This window comes from Archocentrus centrarchus, chromosome 24 (genome assembly GCF_007364275.1).
Source record: "Archocentrus centrarchus isolate MPI-CPG fArcCen1 chromosome 24, fArcCen1, whole genome shotgun sequence".
Lineage (NCBI taxonomy): Eukaryota > Metazoa > Chordata > Actinopteri > Cichliformes > Cichlidae > Archocentrus > Archocentrus centrarchus.
This window is the reverse complement of record NC_044369.1, coordinates 20523115-20545744: the sequence shown is the minus strand read 5'-3', so window position 1 is coordinate 20545744 and position 22630 is coordinate 20523115. Positions and strand designations below refer to the sequence as shown.

The window sequence follows — 22630 nt, the reverse complement described above, 5'->3', positions numbered from 1 at the left end:
GGATTTATGAAATAGCGCGATACAAATACAAAAACACAAAACAAAGTAACTGCTAGAAATATATACGTCCTTAACTCGACACATTTTAAAGTACTACCGGCTTTAAATAGCAATAATAAATTAATATATCATTTGTTAATGTTATGGTGCCCCCCCCCCCCCCCCCCCAAAAAAAAAAGCCACTAAAACCCTTAACTCACACAAAAGCAAAAGAAAGTAGACTGTGACAGTACCCCATGCTGCTGCATAGTAACCAGGTCATGGTTTTCACTGATAAGGCTAAATCCAATTAATTTCATGTCGTTATTGCAGACCCCAGTCTGGGGCATTAATTTTGACAGATTTATCTGAAGCCACGCCTAACGTCCCGATGCTGGTCCTGTATTGGTAGGGAGCACAGTGCGCAGGACCGCATTGGCTGTGTGTGTGTGTGTGTGTGTGTGTGTGTGTGTGTGTGTGTGTGTGTGTGTGTGTGTGTGTGTGTGTGTGTGCGTGCGTGTTTTTTTTTTTTTTTTTTTCAGAAGGGTCCCAAACTACACCGAGATTTGGAATATTACGTTATAGTCCTACAGGAAGATGGCGACTGTCATTCATAATCCTTTGAAATCGTAAGTAATATTTTTTGAAAAAAAAAATTATTGCATCGTGTAAGAAGAACGTAACGAGAGCAATTTATCTCTATATGGGACTGCACGCGCTTTTAAATAAGTCTGATATTTAACACCTTTATCGTGTTCTTGGAGAGTCTCCGTATCTTCAGGTACCGTTGCCTACTTGCTGTGTTGTACAGTACGAATATAAAAGCATGCACTCACGCACGGTGTGCAGAGCAAAAACATATCCAGTCCGCGCGCAAATGACTACATTCATTCTTGTGCAGTTGGTTTCACTTGCGCTGAAAGTTGTGGATATTCAGCTTTTTAAAAACAAACAAACAAACAAAAAGACTGACAGAAGTTTGCCCACGGTCTCTGACAGAGGCAGACATTTGCGTTGATAATATAATGCAAGCAATGTCCCAAAGCTCTCCCTGCGCGACTCTGAGCCTGACAAATGCACGCACAGCAGGTTATTAAATTCAATTTGCGTGTGTAGAGTAAAGGGTACGATGTTGCCTTTAGTTAAACAACATAAACCTGATCTTGACGGTTTACACACGGATTTATGGGAAAATGTATAAAAAAAAATGTTAAATGGGATGAAATAGAAATAGAATAAAGACTAATGGGGTGAACCCAACTTGCATTATCTCACTGAATGCATGTTTGTCCTCCTGCTGGCTGACAGCAGATGTTTACCGCTGGTCATGTGGAATGTGCGGTGTTTGACAGTTCGCCCGAGATTTCTTGTGCGAGAGGCAAATGTTTTAATAAAGCGTGCTTTGAACGGAATGCTGCTGTGAGTCCCTTAAAATAGTTTCTGAAATGATGCTCTTATTTTGTAGAGCTTTTTGTTGACAACCAGAAACACATCATAAATGGCACTGTGGGAGGAGGCGGGGGGGCGAGCACTTAATGCTGCTGTATTGTACCAAAACAGATTAGGCTGTAGGGAATGTAGGTATATGTGTTTGCTTTTGTGTGCATGTAGAGCAGGAGATTAGAGAGCGTCCCAGTGTTTCGCTGGGTCCATCTGTTGACAGAGAGGTACATGTTAAAGAAAGAGACTGATGCTGGGGCAGAGGGAGGGAGGGAGTCCCATCTGCCCTTTGCATGCAGCAGGGCTTTCTCAGACAGACCCCCATCTAATATCTACAAAAAGGGAAAACAATGTGCTTATGGACATAGGACCCCACCTACTACAACAGACATATAAGCTCAGAGCAAAATATGAGAGACAACTGTAATGAAAAGTGTATGTGAATTGTATGGGTTGGAATGCAAGACACAATATCAAGTAACATTTGAGTTACAACCTTGGAAAATAATGTTGCGGTCTACTTTTCAGACACAGTCTTCTGTGTTTGAAACAATAGGCCTTACTTCTGATCTGTACTCAGGATGTGGCACATTAATGATATGCGCTCAGCAAGGATGTGGTAATAATCTATCCTGCTCTCTTGCCGGTGCCCAGCTCTGACAGATGAATTATAACCATAAGGAACATGGCAGTAAATATTCCTGGCTTTGTGGACTCGCTCAGCCATGTTTAGCAATGCATGTTTCCTTGATTGACTCAAACTCTCATTTTCAAAAAGCCTCTTTTTTTTTTTTTTTTTTTGGTAATTGAATCCTGGGAGGCTGTGTTGGATAATGAGAAACCGACATGAGAAGTATTCAAATAAGCTTTGCAATTCATATGCAGAGTGCAGAGATGTGCATATCATGTGTCCTGTTTCCTTATTTCATTAGATTTGGATTTGCAAATAAACCAGAGCTCAGGTGAGGAGAGGTTTGGATGCATTTGCACAAGGATCGAGAGAACGTGAACTGAGATTAGAGGAAATGTGAGGGAAATCTGGGGTTTGTCAGTGTGTTTGGGGTTGCGTGTTTTTATTGTGTTTTTTTTTTTAATACGTGTGTAGACGTGCGCCCCTCCCCCAGTTCATGAGAGAGGGAGCATGAGTGACTGATGGAGGTGGGTGGAGGGGTGTCTGTCTGGCTGCATTTAGTCCTGCTGCATACATTTATACTACACCCTGAGCACAGGGGTGAACCCTGGCCTTTGTCTTTCCCAGCTCAGGGAATGGGAATGGAATGGTTTCCAGGCACAGACAATTAAATGGCCAGGAACATTTTTTAATGGAAACCTCAAAGCAGTGATCAATGCATTTTTTTTCCCCCTGTTCTGCATATGGAAACATTTTTCTCTCTCTGTGCTTATATACACGACTTGTGTTTGGAGAGTGGAGAGATAAGCATGTGGTATTTTTCATGATATAAAAAAGCATATTTTAGCATTTTATTTTGGTCACATACTTTTTTTTTTTTTTTTTTTTTTTTTACATTTCCTCCAGTGATCCCATGCTGAGTTGAAATGAGTTATGGCTCAGGCCATGTCTCCACCTTTCACTCCTTTGCCTCTGCCGCCTTCAGCTTCTCTGCACCCCCCCACCCCCAAAACAGCAAAACAACAGCAAGAGCATCTGAATCAGGGTTTCCCCTCTGCAACACCCTTTCCTCTTCAGCTGCTTGCCCTACCTCTCTCCTTTCCCCCCCCTTGGACCGCACTCTGCACCTTTCCCTTTTATTTCCTTTGTGTGTCTGTTTGCGCACAGGCAAGCGTGTGTGTGTGTGTGTGTGTGAATGTGCGAATGCGCTCGTGCATATGCACATTTGTATGTTTGAAAGAAAAATGACTATGACAGGGTTTGAAAGGGAACACGTGTGCCCCAGGACATATCAAATCCCCACCCTGTGCCCCCTCCTTGCCTCTCATTCTGCCTCCTTGGCCCCTCCTTCTCTGTCTCCCTTCTCTATGCTTCACACTGCTCGGCCTACAAAGTGCCACAAAGAAACCCATCAGTACCCACATGCTGTTGCCCTGCCTTGCACATCCCCCCCTAGGGCTCCTACTTACTCCTATACTGGATTTCATCTGCTATTACTATCTTTTGCTCAATATGCGGTTAACCTCCATCATTCCCTAGCACGATTAATTTTCCTTCGAGATGCTGTGTGTCTGTTGTACTGTCCGGCTCACTTCTTTAGCGGGTGAAGTTACAGAGATCATCTGTGTGAAGTTACAGAGATCATCCTAATTGCTGTATTGTGAAAGAGTTGCCCATACAGCTTTCCATTACTGCTGACTTGAGGCCAGGCAAACAACATTTAAACAGTTCTGCATGTTGCAGAGCTCCACCTCTAAAGGCTCTGACACAGTCTCTTATGTAGGATGGTTCAGTTTTCCTGTAATTCAAGACTTTTGTCTATTGAACTGCAAATACCACAACTGTACTGTAGTGTAGAGTGGAAAACCAATTCAGAAGACTGGCCATACTATAACATTCCACAGCATAAGTGATCATACTTCTACAATACACTGAAAAAGCTACTAAATTAAACTATAATTTAAAAAAAAATAACTGCATGTCATGGTTTGTAAATTGAGTTTGCTTATAGTTTCATGAAGCACTATATGAGCAAAAGTACTGGGCCACCTATACATTACACCTACGGGAGCTGCTCGGCCATGGAAACTCATGCCACGAAGCTCCCGGCACACAGTCTGTGTGCTGATGTTAATGCCAGATGAGGTCTGAAGCTCTGCAGTTACTGAGTCAGCAGATTGGCGGCAACTTTTATGCACTGTGCTGTAAGTTTACGTGGTCTGCCACTTCGTGCTGTGGCTGAGTTGCTGTGGTTCCTAAACTCTTCCACTTTGCAATAACACCACCTACAATTGATCGTAGAATATCTGAAAAGGATGACATTTCATAAAGCAACTTGTTGTTATTAAAGTACCACACTTGGAAACAGTGAGCTCTTTATTCTTTCAGAAATGTTTGTAAAGGCTGTGTGGCTAAGTGCTTGATATTGTACCTGTAGCAATGGGACTGAAAACTGAAATCAAAGATTAAAAGGAGTGGCCCCATACTGAAACAAAAAAAAAAACAAAAAAATCTAATAATGTTTCTCTCATACAGTAGTTTGCTTACAATGGTATTCTTTTAATCATTTTAAAATGTCTAATTGTAATAAAAGAGCAACAGTGTAATCTGCTGCACACTCACACCTGAAAACATGCCCGCTCCCAGACATACACACACTCTGTACTAAAAGCAGGCTCAGACAGTTTAATATGCTGTAATTAGGGTCTCATTTTGTGGTTAAGAACTGGAACTAAAGTAGTCGCTGCTCACTGGCGTGCACCTCCAAAAAGCCGTTTGCATATTACCAAATATATTAATATTTCACATGTGTGTGCAAAAGGAATCTAAAAGATTATTTTAGATTTTGGTATTGGTATTTTATGTGACCAAAATCAAAGCTTCAGAGTAGATACAAGCAATGCCCTCAATTAAAATTATTGCATTTTATTTATTTTTTTTAATTTATGCAAATTTATGAAGTTTACTTATAAAATAAAGTAAAACCAGGAACAAGGTCATTCATAGTGTTTTTTTGTGAGCTTATTTATTATAAAAATTGCTAAACTGAGCACCAAAATGCTTTTAACTTTTACAAGACAGTATAATTCACCCTTTTTAAAACAGATTTTTTTTCAGGCAACAGGTTTGCATAATTATCAAGTAAAGGCAACTCATCAAACTATGCAGTATATCACACATGGCAACAAACATGATGAATCTTCACATTTGACTTTTAACTGTTCAGAATGCAATGAAACAGAGAGAAAACAGAGGCTTAAGAGACGAACACAAATGTGAAGAGGTGGGTGACAGTGATTTATTATGTCACAGATGAGGTCTTTTAGTGATCAAATATTCAATTCGCCAAGGAGGAAGAGAAAGTGCTGTGAGTAATGCACAAATGACAGATACGAGTAAGACCGATGAAGAGAAACGACAGCAGATATCCAAACACAAAGACTGATTAATGGAGTCTCCACTCCCCTTGGCTTATAATTAAGGGCCAGATTAATTATTCATAATGTTCATTAGCTCTTTTTGGGTCTTCCTTCTTTACCGTGTGTGTGTGTGTGACCCTGTTTGATCGCCTGGAGTTCAATGCAAATGAAATTAGCCCCGCAACTGTTCAGTGATGTTTCCCTTTAGCTGTGATACATCATTCATGGGCACCTGTGAGGGCAATAGCCCTTGATGTCCAAACACAGCACAAGAGATGGGACTGAAATGCTCTGTTCTGTACTAATACCAAGCAAATTTATATTGACTGTTACACAAATACCTCCTCTGTGCTAGTATGGTGCACACAGACACAAAAACACACTTAACAACTGCAGATTCCATCAGTATCCAGGAAGCTGGTGTGCAAGAGGAATGTGTTCCCTGACATGCAAAACTCGACTTACATAAGCTCCATCACTACGCTCAGCCATACAGTTAACTCATGCCTGGAACACAGAGCAATTGAGGATAGTCAAATCAAGTTTGGGTAGGAATGTCTCAGGACATGCGCACCGCAGACAGAAGTATTGGAGGCATCCTCATACACTATTTACTCTCACGTAATGAGTGCGCCGCACAGGCAAATGCACAGCAGGCAAGTGAGCTGTGCACGAACACTCACTTATGTAAGACTTTATGAAGCTGCCCGGGGACGTTATGCAGACGCTTTGTTGTCGGAAATGGGACAGAAACGTACAGGCAACATGGGATGACACAGGGAGGGAAGAAAATGAGGAAGGAAAGATGAGGAGAAATGCCTGTAGGGCCACACACACACACACACACACACACACACACACACACACACACACACACACACACACACACACACACACACACACACACACACACACACACACACACACACACACACACACACACACTTCAATCCAGCCAACAGATAGTGACAGCAGAGATAACACTTTACCTCTGGGAACGTGAGTTATGTGACAGGAAGTCTCTTCTGGAGATTTGGTTTTGAGTGGATCACTGTGACTGCTGGTCTCATACTGTAAAAACACGTGTCACAGAAAGCACCAGCTGCAGCCCTCATTTCTGAAGGGCTCTGCACAACAACTTTAGTCAACATGAATAGAATTATTCTTGATATAAACAGATTCCAGTCTATCACTACCAGCTTTGAGTTCCAGAAAGAAAGCTATAAGTCAAACAGCAGTTTGACTTATATTTGTGGACTTATAGGGGATCACACATTGGACTGTTTAGTACCTGGTAGCAATCCTGGAATCCCTACTATCTCTGACATTAATCCAAAATAATTTTTGTGGTACTGCGGACTAGATTAAACACCTCTTTTGATAGTACATCACAAACAAATTAGCTATGGTTCTTTAGCGATGAGCATTGATAGGTTTTTTTTTTTTTTTTTTGGCAATCCTGCAATTATTGATCCTTAGAAACACTTATAATTCAAGTCAAATGTGAGGACGCACCCAAAGCGTGCATGTTAGGTTGTGCTGTGCATCCAGAAATGGGACACAACAGCCATTTGTATGTTTCCACACACTTGAAAAGTTTTCCACTAGGACTTTTTGCCAAAAAAACAAACAAACAACAAACAAAAACTGGACTTAGTTACTGGATTTCAATGTAAGCCCAAAGGTAACATTTTGAAGGCCGAAAAGGTACATCTATGTTCCCAAGCAGTGAAAGGTGCATATTTGCACAATTCCTTCTAGATTTTGAGGTCAAACCCAGAACAGAAGGTTCTTGGTGCAAACTTGCCTTTGTTCTCTCTGCAGATGTGAGAGAAATAAGTGGTCAGTATAACTACAAAAACATAAAGCTCATTTTAAGGCATCATCCACTCTTCAGTATATTCTCTTATCCTTGTCCAGAGTATAGCCAAAGTTGACTTTCACATGTAACAAATTTGAAAAAGATGCAGCTGTCATTTGTTCTGCATATGTCCAACTGCTCAATTCCCTCTCTTCCTAATTCCCATCCATGTCTCCTCTTTGCTCTTACAAATAGGCATCCTCTTCATGCTTCTTATGTGACACCCATCCCCTTTTCCTTCTCCTCATGCATGCAGTACCTGGTTTGCGCTCCATTACCAGTCACTCCACTTACCCTTCTCCCTCCCCACTATCCCTTCCCTCCTTCCTCCACCCTTTGCACCCTCCATCTCCAAACACTGCACATCTTTGTGAGATTCAGTGTGACCAGAGAGCTGGTCTTTGTCCAGCTTGGCATTCTTTACATATCTGTGCGGAGTATCCACAGACCGCCCGTCTTAGCTCGGCCAGTCAGAGAGACGGGTGATTGGCTGCCAGATAGACGTGTATGTTCATAAACAGAAAAACTGACACTGTCCTGGTGCCTTCAATATACTGCAGCCCAGCAACAAAAAATCCTAGTGCCATTATGGAAAACAGCCTCCTTGTCACTGATTATGCTGCACTGGATCAAATGTCCAGGCATTCTTGCTGAAAAGAAAAGTCTCCTTTACATGTGTCTTGTTTAAGAAAGGTTTTTAATCGTTTGCAGAAGTGGATAAATCTTGGCTTGTTCTCTCGGTCTCTAATGGCCTTAGCTGCAGAAATCCTGCTGCGAGACTGAGACTGTGTAGGTTATTGATGGTTCCCATCCTGATTTACACCCTCTTATCAGTCGATCCACATCTGTGCGTAACCCATCTGTTGTGTGGACTTTGATGTGGCACACTCAGTCATCTATCAATTTGACAGCATGAAACATTTCATCTCATCTAATGGTTCCTAATCATTTCCTGTTACTTTTGTCCTCACTGTTCTATTGACAGTCATTTTCTGATTAGCTGCCTTCATGCTGTAAAGCCAGAATTTACACAACTTAAAATGTGCAGAGAAGTTTTTGATGCCAAACTTATACTATTGCTGTTAACCATACACAAATGTTCATAATTAATTAATAGGATATAAACAGCAGGAATTAGTTGTGAGTGACTCCATGGCCCTGCTAGTGAGCCTGATGGATTACACTGAAATCATAACTGTGTCTGTGTCTGCCTGTTTACCTAACATGTTCTCCATGTTTCTCTGTGGACAGACTTGGTGACCAGTTCTATAAGGAGGCCATTGAACACTGTCGGAACTACAATGCCCGACTCTGTGCAGAGCGCAGCGTGCGCATGCCTTTCTTGGACTCACAAACTGGTGTGGCACAGAACAACTGTTACATCTGGATGGAGAAGCACCAACGCCAGCCAGGTGAGAAACACTGCAAAGGTTGAAAAACATAGCTACATAAAATCAACATTTTGGAAAAATCTTCAGGGAGACGACTGACACCACTCTCATTTAAAAATTCAACATAAGGCTACAGCCAACAGTTATTTAGCTTAACATCAAGGGAAGGAATCCACTTATTAAGTAGTGGCATATCAACTTCCTGAGAGCCCAGATGGTGTTACACAACTGTGCTGTAAGTTTGTCCATTTTCAGTGTCCCTGACCATTTTGTTTCTGTCCATCAAGCGCTGTGCCATATCTCAGTGACTGATTCTTAATGTCTTATCCAGAACAGTATAAACTCCCATTTAAAATTTCTTGAGTAGCACCATTTAGTTCACAGGGTTAAGCAAATGAGCCATATGCCACGAGGCTAATGCAGTGGCCCAGAATTGAATCCACCCCAGGCCATCTGCTACATTTGTTCCCCTTGCTGTCTGTCTCTCGACTGTTCTTATAATAAAGGATATATATGTATATGTGTGTGTGTGTGTGTGTGTGTGTGTGTGTGTGTGTGTGTGTGTGTGTGTGTGTGTGTGTGTGTGTGTATATATATATATATATATATATATATATATATTTATTTTTATTTTTATTTATTTATTTATTTTTTGAGTGAAGTATCCAGGCTCTAAGATACCTCTATAGCTACATATTGGAGCCCAACCGATTTATCAGTGGGCCAGTATTTTTGGCTGATATTAGCTATATGCCGATCTATCAGTGCTGACATTTATAGTATCCTATACATGAATATTTAAAAAAGTGAGGAGACAGGAGAAACACCCTTCAACCGTGTTATGAGTGTTGATATTTCATAGTTTGTCCAACAGAGGGCGCTCTGCAACTTCATTGTTGGGCAGAGTCAGCAGACTAGTAAATAAATAACTATACGCCTAACAGATGTCAGGGAAATCTGTTTATGTTTTGTGTTTCAGAAAGAAAAAAATATCCACCGGTATATTAATGAAATCACTAAATATCAATGTTGGTATTGTTGTAAAATCCTATATCGGTGGGGCTCTAGCAAATATTATCTATCAACTAGCCTAATTTCACTTCCCCTACTTCACTACTTGGCCAGCCTTTTGGCCAAAAAAGCTACAGTCACTTTTTTGGAGTTGAAAGAATTTCAACTTTTTTTTTTTTTAAACCTTGGAAAGGCACCACACTGTTGGGCCTAGAACTAGTTACTGTGTCAGATTTAAGAGACGAAGGGGAAAATGCTCACCTCCTCTGTTCAAATGTAACAGAATAGACTAATAGCTCTACAACTCACTCACTGCTCACAAAAAAACCTGAACCATTAACTCCTGTACTTTTATGTGAGTTAATGCTGGATTAAGTTTTTGGCCAGAAACAGTCACTCCTTAGAGAATACTGAAAGTAGCCTGACAGGAAACCAGTGCAGACTCCAGGAAGTGACTGTGAAATATAACATATTAATTTGTGAGCTTTAAATGTTCTGATAGGTGAATTTAGAGCTCGGCCAGCTATTGGCTTCCTTCCAGTCCACTTACCTCACAGCAAGAAAATTAATAAACACATATGAGAAAACATTGATAAATATGAAAAAGGAATTAGGAATGGCTCTCCTCCATCAGTAAAACAGCCTGTCAACCCATTTTTTTGTATAGTCCACGAATTACCGTTTGCTGATTTATCCTTATATGAGCAGTCACAATTCATTACGCACATCTGGTTCTTCTGTACAGCCAAAGGGAACAATCTGCTATTTACTGGGAGCTGGACACAAATAGCTTGCTCGCCATCTTGTATGCAAAGCCCTTCAGGCCACACCCTATACTTTGTGGCAGACCTAAGTCACATTATATGCATTTATTCTAGGTTTATCCCTCCTCCTCCTCCTCTTGATTTTTATTCAGTGTTCAGGCAGACTTAAAACCCCTTTCTCTCCATCTCTGCCTTCTACGTGGCCATTGCAGGAATACGATTAAGATTAGAGAGACGACAGCATTAACTGGAATAAAGTAAATCTGTGTTTTCTCAACATTAGCATACTGGTGTATCTTTTGTTACTTGCTAACCAGCTAATAGGTAGCCCAGATAAATGTAATTAAAAATCTTCAAAGAGCCAAAATTTCAGCTTGTGAGAGATAAACAGTCTCTGGATTCTTACCACGACAGCTGGACCTCTCTGAACACATGGGCCATTAGCCTGAGCACTACTGAAATCATATTACAGCATATTAAGTGTCAGGAAAGACCAGGCCTGTGTGTGTATTACTGTGTTTGTGTGTCAGAGGGCTCAATGCAAGGTTTGTTAAAATGGTATGCTCGGCAGTGGTTGTTAAAATTCTTCCTTCCTGTGCGCCTGTGTGCCCCTCTGTGTATACATATACATTTATACATGCATGCGTGTGTGTGTGTGTGTGTGTGTGTGTTTCAAGGCCAGGCAGCAGGACAGATGTATACCTACCCCGCTCGTTGCTGGAGAAAGAAGAGGCGTCTCCACCCTCCCCTGGATCCCCAGCTCCGCCTGTGTGAGCTACGACTAGGTAAGACAAACAATGCAGCCAAACAGTGAAAGTCACGGCCGTGGCAGTGTTGACCCACAGTTATACAATGACGCCCACTTTAATGCATTTCATTTTATTTATTTATGCAGTCACATGAATGCATCTGTGCCGCTGCTGCATAGGTGCATGGAGCCTGTGCACGCTTGCTATCTGACCATCTGGCTCGGGTTAGTCCCTCTTTCCTACCAGGTCTCCAGGTTCATTCCCTCCCTCAGAATCAGTGCCTCCTCTCTCTGTTCTGTGGCTATAGGCACACAAACACCCCCACGCATGACTCTTGCTCCTCATTGCAGCACAGAAGCACCCTAACTGGGCCTCTATAATCATTTGTCCATGAGGCATAACAATGTAAGTGAGTCCTATGAGGTGGAAGTGTGTGCTCTCTTATGAGTGTGTGCATCCATGCATGCATACAGAATCTGCATTATAGGGGGAGACTTTAGCAAAGGAATGCCCCCAGGAACCTGTTTGGGGAAGCGGGTGGTGGGTGGGGGTGGCGGGGATGAAGGCAAGTCTTTGTTTCTGCTTTTCTACTCTATTGTTTCCCCTCTCGCTGTCTTCCAGACGCAATATAATACTCCGGAGCTTTCAACTAAGAATGACTGTGCTTTGAGTGGAGAACAGGGAGTCCTTCAAATGAAAAAACAAACAAGCAAAAAACTCACCAGAGTTGCAGCTGACCAGCTCATCAACCAACCAGCGACACTGCAGTTAGCAGGGTCTGCAAACCTTTTTCAGCTGAGAGTGGAAGTGCAGAACTCTTCACTTTTGTTTTTCACATATCCTATTTTGCAGTTTGGCCCAGATATCTATCATAACACAACAGAAGAATGTGAATTCGCCCCTCCTGGGCTTTTGCATATCCGTTATGTTTATTTAATGCTTCCTGAACAGAGGTTTGTCTCCGTGAGTGAATACACAGAAGCTGTGTCACAAGGAGACGCTGAAAGAATTTGAGCCCAAGGAATTTAAAGTCCATGTTTTTGTAGATCCTTTGCTATTTTTTTTTGCTTTTTTTTAATGTCACAGCTCAAGCTAGGGTTTCAGGAACCATTTTGCTATCCTCTTAACTACTCTCGTACGTAATGCGGGTTATGATAAAACACAGTAGATCTGGATTAGAGCAGTAGAGGCTAAGACATCTTGACTATCCTGTCAAGCTCTCAAAATCCTGGATCCTACAGTAGCATCTTTCATCAGATCTTCAGCATGTCCACTTCTTTCAAACCCCCAAAAACCTCTTTCTGCCTTCTCAAGCGCAAAAGAAGGCATTATGCAACTGTTTGCACAGGCTGAAGATAAGCAAACTGTAAAATTATTGATGTGCAATTAGCATGTATTAAATGTTTGTTCATACTGGATAGGAGGCGATGTGCCACAAAAAGAAGGTAAAGACACAAATGAACGACCATCTAGAGGAGGAAAAAATTAAGGCAAGCAAAGTGGATTTCGTATACAGGAAGGAGGCTGTCAAAAGAGAGCAAAATAAAGGACAATGTGCATGTGCTGGGGAGGGAGGCGGAGGGTGGTTGAATGAAGAAAACACTGAGGCAGTGCAAGCACAAAGTCAGTGCATACAAAAGACAAACGAGTGGAGGAGGAGTGAAGACACTGAGGTACAGCAGCTCTGTATTCAATAAGTGTCTTACATCCTCAGCAGCTGTGCTCGCTCCCTGCTTTTCTTATCACAGCCTTAGTTCTGTTCTGTTCTCATGCTGGTATTAGAGATGAAAGGAGAGGACAAAGAGGCAGTGCCGCAGCAAGTTCATCTCTGTGGAAATGAACAGAGGGAGAGGAAGAAAGATGGAGCAGATTAGATAGGGTGAATGAGATACAAGAGAATTAATTCAGACTTAAAATCAGTGCATTTAAAAAAAAAAATGTGTATTTGGTTAATTTCCTTGTCATAGCACACTCACCTCACTTGCCTTATCTTATGTTTATTGATGTTGGATCTGGTAGTCTGCTTTTCAATGTTCCCAAACCTCCCTCTCCCTTATACAACCTTGTCCACCCTTATACTAATCATTTAACTGTATGGCTTACCATCTGTGGTAAATTACCACAACTGCAGATCATCAAAAATGGGCTGGGCTACCTGTTAATGAATGACTTTGGGTCATTTAGACACGATTTAACCAGACCAAAGTGGAAGTATCAACAGTTTCTGTCTTTGTCCTTTGTAATTACAGGAAGAAACACTTACTTTTAAAAGCCATCACTCCACTTTTCTTTAAGTGGTTCAACAGAAAAGTAATACTGTATATACAGTCATAGAAAGTGGCATTTCCACAGCTACTCGTGCAAAAAGTGGCGATGCAGCCACATGAGAGCTTTTCTTATAGCAGCCGTGCACGCCAAGGGTTCTGTCTGATTGACCACAGCTTCAAAAATGTTTAACCACTTTAGTGCAACACGCCCTGATGAAAAAGTGGGACAGCAACAAACAGGTTGCGGCACACTTGTCTTGCTATACACAAGTACATACACATGCCACCTCAAGTGGTCTTTTCTCTCAGTCATTCCCTCCTTTCCCATCTCTTCAGAAACAGAACTGGCCCCAAAGCGTGAGGGGGCACCGGGGGAGGCCACAGCCTTGGAGGCCCTACTGAGGGGGGACAGCCTGCTGGAGAAAAAAAACAACCTCAGTAAGGAAGAGGAGACACTGCTAGAAATACAGGTAAATAAGATAATGAAGATTAGTATGCGTTTGCTCATAATATATGTCACTAATAAAGGTCCCTTTACTTCATGTGTGAATCTTAATGACATCTTATTTGGCCAAGGCCCGTAAGTCCACTCTTCTGTGATGTGCAACCACACCCATTGTAACAATTCGGAGCCGCACCAGAGTTGAAATCTTTTCTCAAGTTTTGCTTCTCTACCAAGTTTAATGAAAATCGTTTGGGTAGTTTTTATGTTTTCCTGCTGAAAAACAGATGGACAAACCAACAAATGACAATGAAAACACGGCGATAAATAAATCAAACTTTAAATAAATCTCCTGAGAGAAATGCAAACATATCCGCATCTCCCTATTTTACACTTCACCTAACGTCACCTCTGTGTAACCCCACGTCTTTCTGTTTGCGTTTGCACTCTGCAGAGAGTACTTGAGGCAGAGGAAAACGGGGATGACTTCCATGATGATGAAGACTTTGAACTCGATACTCCGAAGAGAAAGAACAGAAACAGAGGCAAAGTGAGTGTCGGAAACAAAAACAGAATTTATATGTGAGTGTGTGTGTGTGTGTTCTGAATAATAATAATACAGTACAGAATGATACGGAATAATAAGTCAGATTAATACAAAGTCTGAATCAGTTAAGACTTAATACCACAGCATCTCTGTGAGTCTGTATTTAGGCATTGATGTGCTTTCAGCTAAATACCTTCAATGTGAAAGCACATTATTTTTACCCTCCTTATATAATATTATAGGATACAGTAAGCTGTTTTCATTTATTTTGGGAGAAAAAATGGACTTGTGTGTTGTGTAACCTTTCAGAACAGAGGATCAAGTCGCAGAAGGACAGAACCCGTAAACATCGAGGACCAGGATAAACCTTACGTCTGTGACAGTAAGGGAAAAGAAAATGTAATTCTTTTTACATCATGTACCATCCTGCGATCAGCACAATTACAGCCACTAAGAGCCGGCTGTTAGGAGCAAAAACATATATATTTTTTAAAAGGCCCTCTCTCTGCTGCTAAGAGCAGTCCTCTGCCGCATGAAGAAAGAGTTTGCTGTTTATCCAGACCTGACCAGCATGCCACTTTCGTACTTGGACAGAATTCCTCAGTAATGGATTGCCGCGGGAATTGTGGATGGAGATGCTGACTGAGCCTCAGACAAATGAATTTCATCCTCGTTTTGTGTCTTATTCTGTCTTTCCGATATTGTTTGCTTTTGTGTCTTCTCTGTTCCAGATAAATACAAACAAAAGTATAACTCAAAAAAGGCTGAAGAAGGTATCTCAACCAGTCTCCATCTTGTCTTTCTAGGGGCTTCTTGAGCTTATCTTGATGATTGGCCTTTTTGCTAACAGGCATCTGGTGTATCTGACTGACTGACTGAATGTTAATGGTCTGAATACGTGTAATGCTTTAATTGCTTTAAACTAGTCTAGGCATTCCTGTGCAAGCACTGCATGACACTAACACTGAGCCTAGCGCCTCAATGCTCGCTTGTTGCAAAGCATGCGCCAAATGATGCTTAAGCACCAGCTCAGCTGAGGGATGCATGCTTCATAAGTTGCTCTATAGCTGTGTGTGTTCCTTAGGTAAGTGTTTGCACTGGTTTGATTTATTCATTTATTTATATATATTTGAAAATATAATTGATCAGGTCAGGTTTTAAAACAAAGTATGTGTTTTGTGTTTGGGTCACAATGTTATTTAGGCTGAAACAGCTGGACCAATAATGCATTAGAGAGCTGTGTAATATAATGGCTACAACTCCAGTGTACCCAGTGTAAATAGTGTTGAATGAACATGAAAATATCAAGACTAGTCTAGGTCAGCATTCTGAGGAGGATCGATAAAATGAAAAAAGCATACCTGATTTAAATTAGCCCACTCCTCCCTTCACGGTCAGCTCCTTGTGAAGCGCCGCATTGACCCCTTTTTACCACTTGCAGAGAGGAAACTTTAAATTCTGTGTCAAGAATTATTAAGTATTATTAATCTCTGACTCTCTTGTCCTGTCTCCCTCCCCTTGCCCCCAACCGGTCACGGCAGATGACTGCCCCTCCCTGAGCCTGGTTCTGCCGAAGGTTTCTTCCTGTTAAAGGGAGTTTTTCCTTCCCACTTTTGCTGAGTGCTTGCTCTCGATCTCTGCAAATCCCTCCTTTCAACAAAATGAAAATCAGATTGCATGATCACTGTTTTGACACAGCGAAGGGGTTCTTCTGCGTGTCCCAAATGCTCAAGTGCAAGTGGTCGGAGCAGCACTTCAGAGAGTGATCCATAAATAGCATAAGCTCTGGAAGCATTGATGGGTTGTGAAGTGAAGGAAAAGGGCTAGCTTTGTGTTGTATTGCTCAGATTAAAAAAAGAAAAGCAATAGTAGTGCAAACCTTGTTAAAACCAACACATCTATTAAGTAGTTTCACACTACTTGCTTACACAATATCTATAAATATATCAGATTATTTTTTAATCCAATGCCCAACTTTATGTTTGATGCCTGTCTTACTGTCCAGCTGCAATAATTTAGTTATATTTCCACTTATTTACCTTAGAAAGCATTTTCTTAGAAATAAATAAATAGCAAATAGTCTGTTTTTTACTGTGTCTTGCTGTCTCTTCAGGTCTTCACAGCAGCTAACTTAGACCAATATCTTAAACAGATGGTTTCACCCCACATTGTGCACAGTTGTACATGTTTCTAACTGTCCTGTTTTTTTAATCTGTAGTCTGTGGAAAGCGCTACAAGAACCGGCCTGGCCTGAGCTACCATTACACACACACACATCTGGCAGAGGAGGAGGGGGAAGAGGAAAAAGAACCAGAGATGGCCCCATCCTCTCCTCAGACTTCGGACAACCATAAACGTATGCTGCAGGCTAGAATTGAATCTGCCTCATAAACAGGACATTTCCATTAAGTGACAGATTGTACAAACTTGCACTTAGCATAAAATTGTTTAAATCACAATTTATGATAACTCTGCCTGTTCCTGCTGACAGCTCAGAAGGGCCCAGATGGTGCCGTTATTCCCAACGACTACTGTGACTTCTGCCTTGGAGACCAAGACTCCAACAGGAAAACAGGACAAGCAGAGGAGCTGGTGTCCTGCTCCGACTGCGGACGTTCTGGTGAGTCCCCAGTTACCACAGCATAGATGGTTTAAATGAAAACCTAAGATTTTTTGTTACCCTGAGCATTAATTGATACCGCAAGTAGAGTAATAAAGATATCATTCGTCCAGTCAACTTAGCAGATAGAAATGAATGCAACATGAGTGATTTCAGTAGTACAGGAAGAAGATGAAAAAACAGGAAAACAAAGAGGCATACTAAGAATATGCTTATTCACTTTCCTGCCAAGAGTGAGATGAAAGCATTGATACAACTCATGTGTCTGAATAGTTTATAGACAGTTTATACCATTTAAGTTAAACCAACCACTCAGTTAACAGGGACCAGTTGTGCTGATTTCCAGCTCCATATATTCATGGTCTGTAATAAAGTAGCTTTTGGTGATTCACATTTCAAAATAATCCGTATTTATCTTGCTGCACCTTGGTGCTCTGCCTGAAACAAGCCATCATGTCCTTCCTCCCTTTGAGGTCACCGTCCCTTTAAGCCAACACTCTTCCGGTTGGCTGTCCCATGCCTTGTTTGCCTGCCAATAAATACCTTTTTATGACTAATTATGCAACTCTAAGTGTCATCCAGATGTATGCAGTGGGGGAAATAATTATTTGATCAAGCTTTGGAAGTTTGCTCACTTCCAAAGAAATGAAAGGTTTCTATTTTTATGGTAGCTTCATTTTAATGGATATGGACAGAATATCAACCAAAATCCAGAAAAAACACATCACATTAAAGTTATAAATTGATTTAAGTATTTGATTCACAAGCAAAACATGAATTAGTACTTGGTGGAGAAACTGTTGTTGGCAAGCACAGCGGTAAGATGTTTCTTGTATTTGGTCACCAGGTTTGCAAACATCTGAGGAGGGATTTTGGCCCACTTCTCTTTAAAGCAACTCCTTTAGGTTTCTTGGCTGATGCTTGGCAAACCGAAGCTTCAGCTCCGTCTACAGATTTTCTATTGGATTGAGGGCTGAAGACTGGAGAGGCCACTCCATGACCTTAATGTGCTTCTTCTTTGGCCGCTCCTTTGTTTCCTTGGCGGTATGTTTTAGGTCATTGTCATACTGGAAGACCCATCCTCGACCCATCTTCAGTGTTCTGGCTGAGGGAAGGACCACAGCACTTTCTCCTGAGCCTTCTCTGAATCTTTTACATGTTCACTGAGAAACTTAAGATGAGCCTGTACATGTGCCTTCTTGAGCAGGGGGTCCTTGCGGGCACTGCAAGATTTCAATCCATCAGTGTGGTGTGTTACCAGTGGTGTTCTTGGTGACTATGGTGCCAACTGACTTCAGATTATTACAAGCTCTGCCTGTGTAGTTTTGGTCTGATTCACCACCTTTCCCATGATCAGCCTCACCCCTCACCCCTCAGCCATACCGATTAGATTTCAGGGTTAGAGGCCAGACTAAAAATTGTACTTGGCCCTCTAGATTGGGATTAGGCATTGGGCTAACAACCCCATCTTGTACAGAAACTTTAATGAGATCACAACACATTTAGGCAAGGTTAGTAAAAATCTCAGAAGCAGTAGGGCACAGTCATCCTGGTTTGGTTCAAAGGTAACAACAGCTGCTTTTTTTTTTTTTTTTTTTGAACAGATTAAACAAACAAAATATGAGTATTAGATGTGCTGGTAGGGTGTTGTTACCTCACAAAAGAGTCTGTAACCCCACCTTTCCCACCTGTCCTCCGGCTGTGAGTTGTATCAATCGCTTCATTGCTCTCTCTGCAGGTAAAGAATGACAGTGGAGATTTTCAGAAATGTGTTGTTTGCTAGACTCATACTTTACTTTATGTCTTACTACACATCTCATTTTTGTTTGGCTTTACTTCCTTTTTTTGTCCACAATCTTGTTCATGTGTATTTCTCGCTTTCTTGCGATGTTATTCTTTGCTACACAGATTTAAACTGTGTTTCTCTTTTGATGCATTTAAAAACTTTGCATCAAATATAGACGAATAACTCACACACACACACGTATTGAAGAGGGAGGGGGGTGGAAGGCACGTTGTTACAAAGTTTACTGCAGTCTTTTATATCTCAGAATGACTTCACCAAAATTCAAACTAAGACGTATCTTCAGGTGATTACGTAGATTCCATTAGACACTTATGGTGTGCCGTGAATTAAGCTTTCAAGTTGCTTCAGTGTCTCTTCAATGGGGTTGTCAATGAGCCTTTTGACCATAAGAACTCTGAGCCAACTACAGGAAGATAATACAAATTTGCAGAATCCGCTGCTTGCTTCCATCCTGCATGTTTCTCCATGTCAGCCTCGTCCATCAGTAAAGACCTCTGCCTTTAGACAACATGCTTTCACTCTTTTGTTGCTCAGTTTTCATGCATTATCCTTTGGCACATGTGGCTGCATCCCCCCCCCTCTTTTTTCCCCCCCGTTTTATTTCCCACACCAGCCAAAATGGTATCTGCTGGATATCTCAGCAGAACTTTTGTCGAGTCATGCAGCAAGAGAGCAGAATATTCATTTCAGCAAGGGAGGTGTTGTCTTTCTACGGTAGAGTGTGCTAGAACAGCTGGGAGACTGTGTGGCCTTGTCTGTGTTGCTCTGACGCTGATGTTTTCATGGTAGCTGGAAGAGGAGGAGTGAAGAAGGATGGGAGGAAGCGGAGCGCTCTTGAAGAATTGTTCGGCAGCGCGTCAGACAGCGAGGCCTCCACGTTTCATGGCTTTGAAGATGCAGACCTGGAAGACATTTTGTTTTCAGACAGCGAGGCTGTCGTTGACAGCTGAACCTTCTCCCGTTGAAGATTTAATTGAGGGAACAATGAAAGACTCAAAAGGCACATGGACTGCAGAAAATCACAGTGAACACACTTTTGGAAAGTGTCTTGAAAAGAATGTAGGATATATATTCACACATGCTTCTGCTTGGGAGTTTTGTTTCTCATGGACACAGTAATATATTTTTTTGACCATGTTCATGGATTTTTCAACAGTTAAGACATATTCCATTTTTCATAAACCAAAAAAAAAAAAAAATGTCCTTACATTTGACTTTGCTTGCATCAGATAATCAACATTTCAAACTATACATTGTTGCTACATCCAAATTAAATCTGGACTGAAAAGGTTTTCCTTCGCAAAATAAACACGTGGCACGGGGAGGGATGCGCATGGACTCTCGAGTCACTCCACTAGCTAAAGAGGACAGGGAGCAGAGAGGTAAGAGCCGGTCACCACTCCATTATCCATTTAAGCCAACAGGCTGTCTGTTAAAACTGCCACAGTGGATTTCTTCTCAAGTCTAATTCCTTAGAGTGATTTGTGAGGATGGCTGTAACTCAAACATTTACACACGTCACGTTCCTTTTTATTCACCCACGAGAGGCTTAGAGGGATTGTGATCAGTGTTTTGGGCTTCTTTCCCAGTCCAGATATAAATCAGTTCACCCTTGAATATGGCTCATTGATACCCCCATTGACACCAGCGTACTCATAACTGTCCTCTCGTGTATGTGATGCTGTGGGGAGGCTACAAAAAATGACAACTTTGCACATTTCTTTTTTTGTGTTATCATAGTTGTAGTTTATGAGAAAAGGAGTACATATGTTTTGGGTGTGTTTAACTGTGCACACATAACTGCATGCATTTTGTTTTCTAGCCATATAATGACTTGCTGTATACACTGTCAACACTGTCATAGAAACACAATAATCTGGGTGAAGGGTGAAATTCTTGTTTTTGTTGTTTTATTTTCATAAATAGATGTATTTGTTTTGAACATTTTAATCACATAATCAAATATATTTCACTGATACTGAGAAACATTTTGACCTGCATCAGTTAGAAATTAATTTAAAGGCTCTTGTGCTTGTTCTCATTTTCTGTTATATATACATGATGTTACAAAAGTAAGGTGGCGATACTTAAGTCACATCAGTTTATTCATATAGCAGATTTAAAAACAGCAGATACGGAACACAGAGCTGCACAGCAAGCAGCTGAAACAATATGTTCCCCATTAGCATAAACTAAAAACAAAAGAAATGAAAATGTAAAAACAAAACCATCTGGAAAAGAACTTTATTTATTCATGTTTAGAGCTTAAAAACTCAAATGATCTCAGACTGGTTTTTTGAACATAACAATGAGTTCACTGTACTCAAATGGGCTCCACAGTCACCAGCTCTCAATCAGTAGAGCACCTTTGGGATGTGGTGGAATGGGAGACTCACATCATGGATGTGCAGCTGTCAAATCTGCAGTAACTGTGCAATGCTACCATGTCAATATGGACCAAAATCTGAATCTATGCCACAAAGAATTAAGGCAATTCTGAATCAAAAGGGGGTCCAACTACCAAAGTGTACCTAATACAATGCCCAGTGGGTGTAAATGGCCAGTATTAAAATTAATTAATTGAAAAAAAGGAAACATTTAATTAATTGTGCAAAGTTACAAGGGGTGTCAGAGGAGTAAGAAAATACGAATATAAAGCTGGAAATGAGCTTAAAAGATCAACTTTAGATTCACTCCAAAGCACAACAGTCAGTAAACTCTTTTTGGCAATCCACTTCTTCCCTTTGTGTTTGTCTCACCATCCCTCCACAGGTCATCCTACATGTCTGCAGTTCACTGAGAACATGATGCAGGCAGTCAGGACATACCAGTGGCAGTGCATCGAGTGCAAGTCTTGCAGCCTTTGTGGCACCTCAGAGAACGATGTATGTATCACAGAGGAGAACCTTGTACTAAGCTTCGTGTTATCAAAAATGTCAGTTTTCACTTTGAATTGGCTGTGAAACAGTGCAGTGACCTTTCACCAGCCTGCATGCGGCCCGTCAGAGCCATTATACATGTTACAGTAAACTGAAAGGCAAATACACTACATATTGTTGCTGATCTGTAAAGATAGAGAATTATATGATGCAGGCCCTGAGACAGAAGGTGGAGCCAAATATGCCAAAAAGTGAAAGATAGCATGTAAAGATTAATAAAGAGTTTCATTTAAGCTGCAATATGCAACCAAAAACTCTTTATTTCATGCTGTTAAAAGGAATGATAATGACTGTGTGTGTCCATGTAGGACCAGCTGCTGTTCTGTGATGACTGTGACAGAGGATACCACATGTACTGCCTGAAGCCACCGATGACCCAGCCTCCTGAAGGTACCACAGCCAAAAGGCGCTCTCACAGCTTTCAGTGTACATCAGTGGTACTATATTATATGTTTGAAAGTGACTACAAGCAAAGTCTATATATGGAAAAGAGCAAAAGATTGCAGCCTTTCCCTCTCTCCTCTCCCTACAGGAAGCTGGAGCTGTCACTTGTGTTTGGACTTGTTAAAAGACAAGGCCTCAGCCTATGGAGAAGCATAAAGGACAGCCTGGACATTTTTTAAAAGCACACATAAGCACACAATATATATATATATATATATATATATATATATATATATATATATATATATATATATATATATATATATATATTTGTACAGATGCACTTACTGTTTGATGTAAACTTTCTCCCAGATACAAT

General features: G+C 41.1%; 1 protein-coding gene across 4 annotated transcripts; it reads left to right on the top strand.

Annotated features, from left to right (window-relative positions):
• Positions 1–526: 526 nt before the first annotated feature.
• dpf3 (double PHD fingers 3) lies at positions 527–22518 on the top strand. Of its 4 annotated transcripts, none has more exons than XR_004019183.1 (12): positions 527–608; positions 8582–8742; positions 11174–11281; positions 13849–13982; positions 14409–14504; positions 14811–14883; positions 15233–15274; positions 16720–16857; positions 16993–17121; positions 19718–20310; positions 21701–21813; positions 22176–22199. XR_004019183.1 is itself a non-coding variant. In XM_030721494.1 (12 exons), exons 1-12 carry the CDS (start codon positions 577–579, stop codon positions 22465–22467), a joined length of 1176 nt encoding a protein of 391 aa, XP_030577354.1. In that variant the 5' UTR covers positions 527–576; the 3' UTR covers positions 22468–22518. The 4 variants fall into 4 exon arrangements, 2 of the variants coding, with proteins under 2 accessions (XP_030577354.1, XP_030577355.1); XM_030721494.1 differs by lacking the exon at positions 19718–20310 and adding an exon at positions 22400–22518 and having other exon boundaries at positions 22176–22257; XR_004019184.1 differs by lacking the exon at positions 15233–15274.
• The last annotated feature ends 112 nt before the right edge of the window (positions 22519–22630 follow it).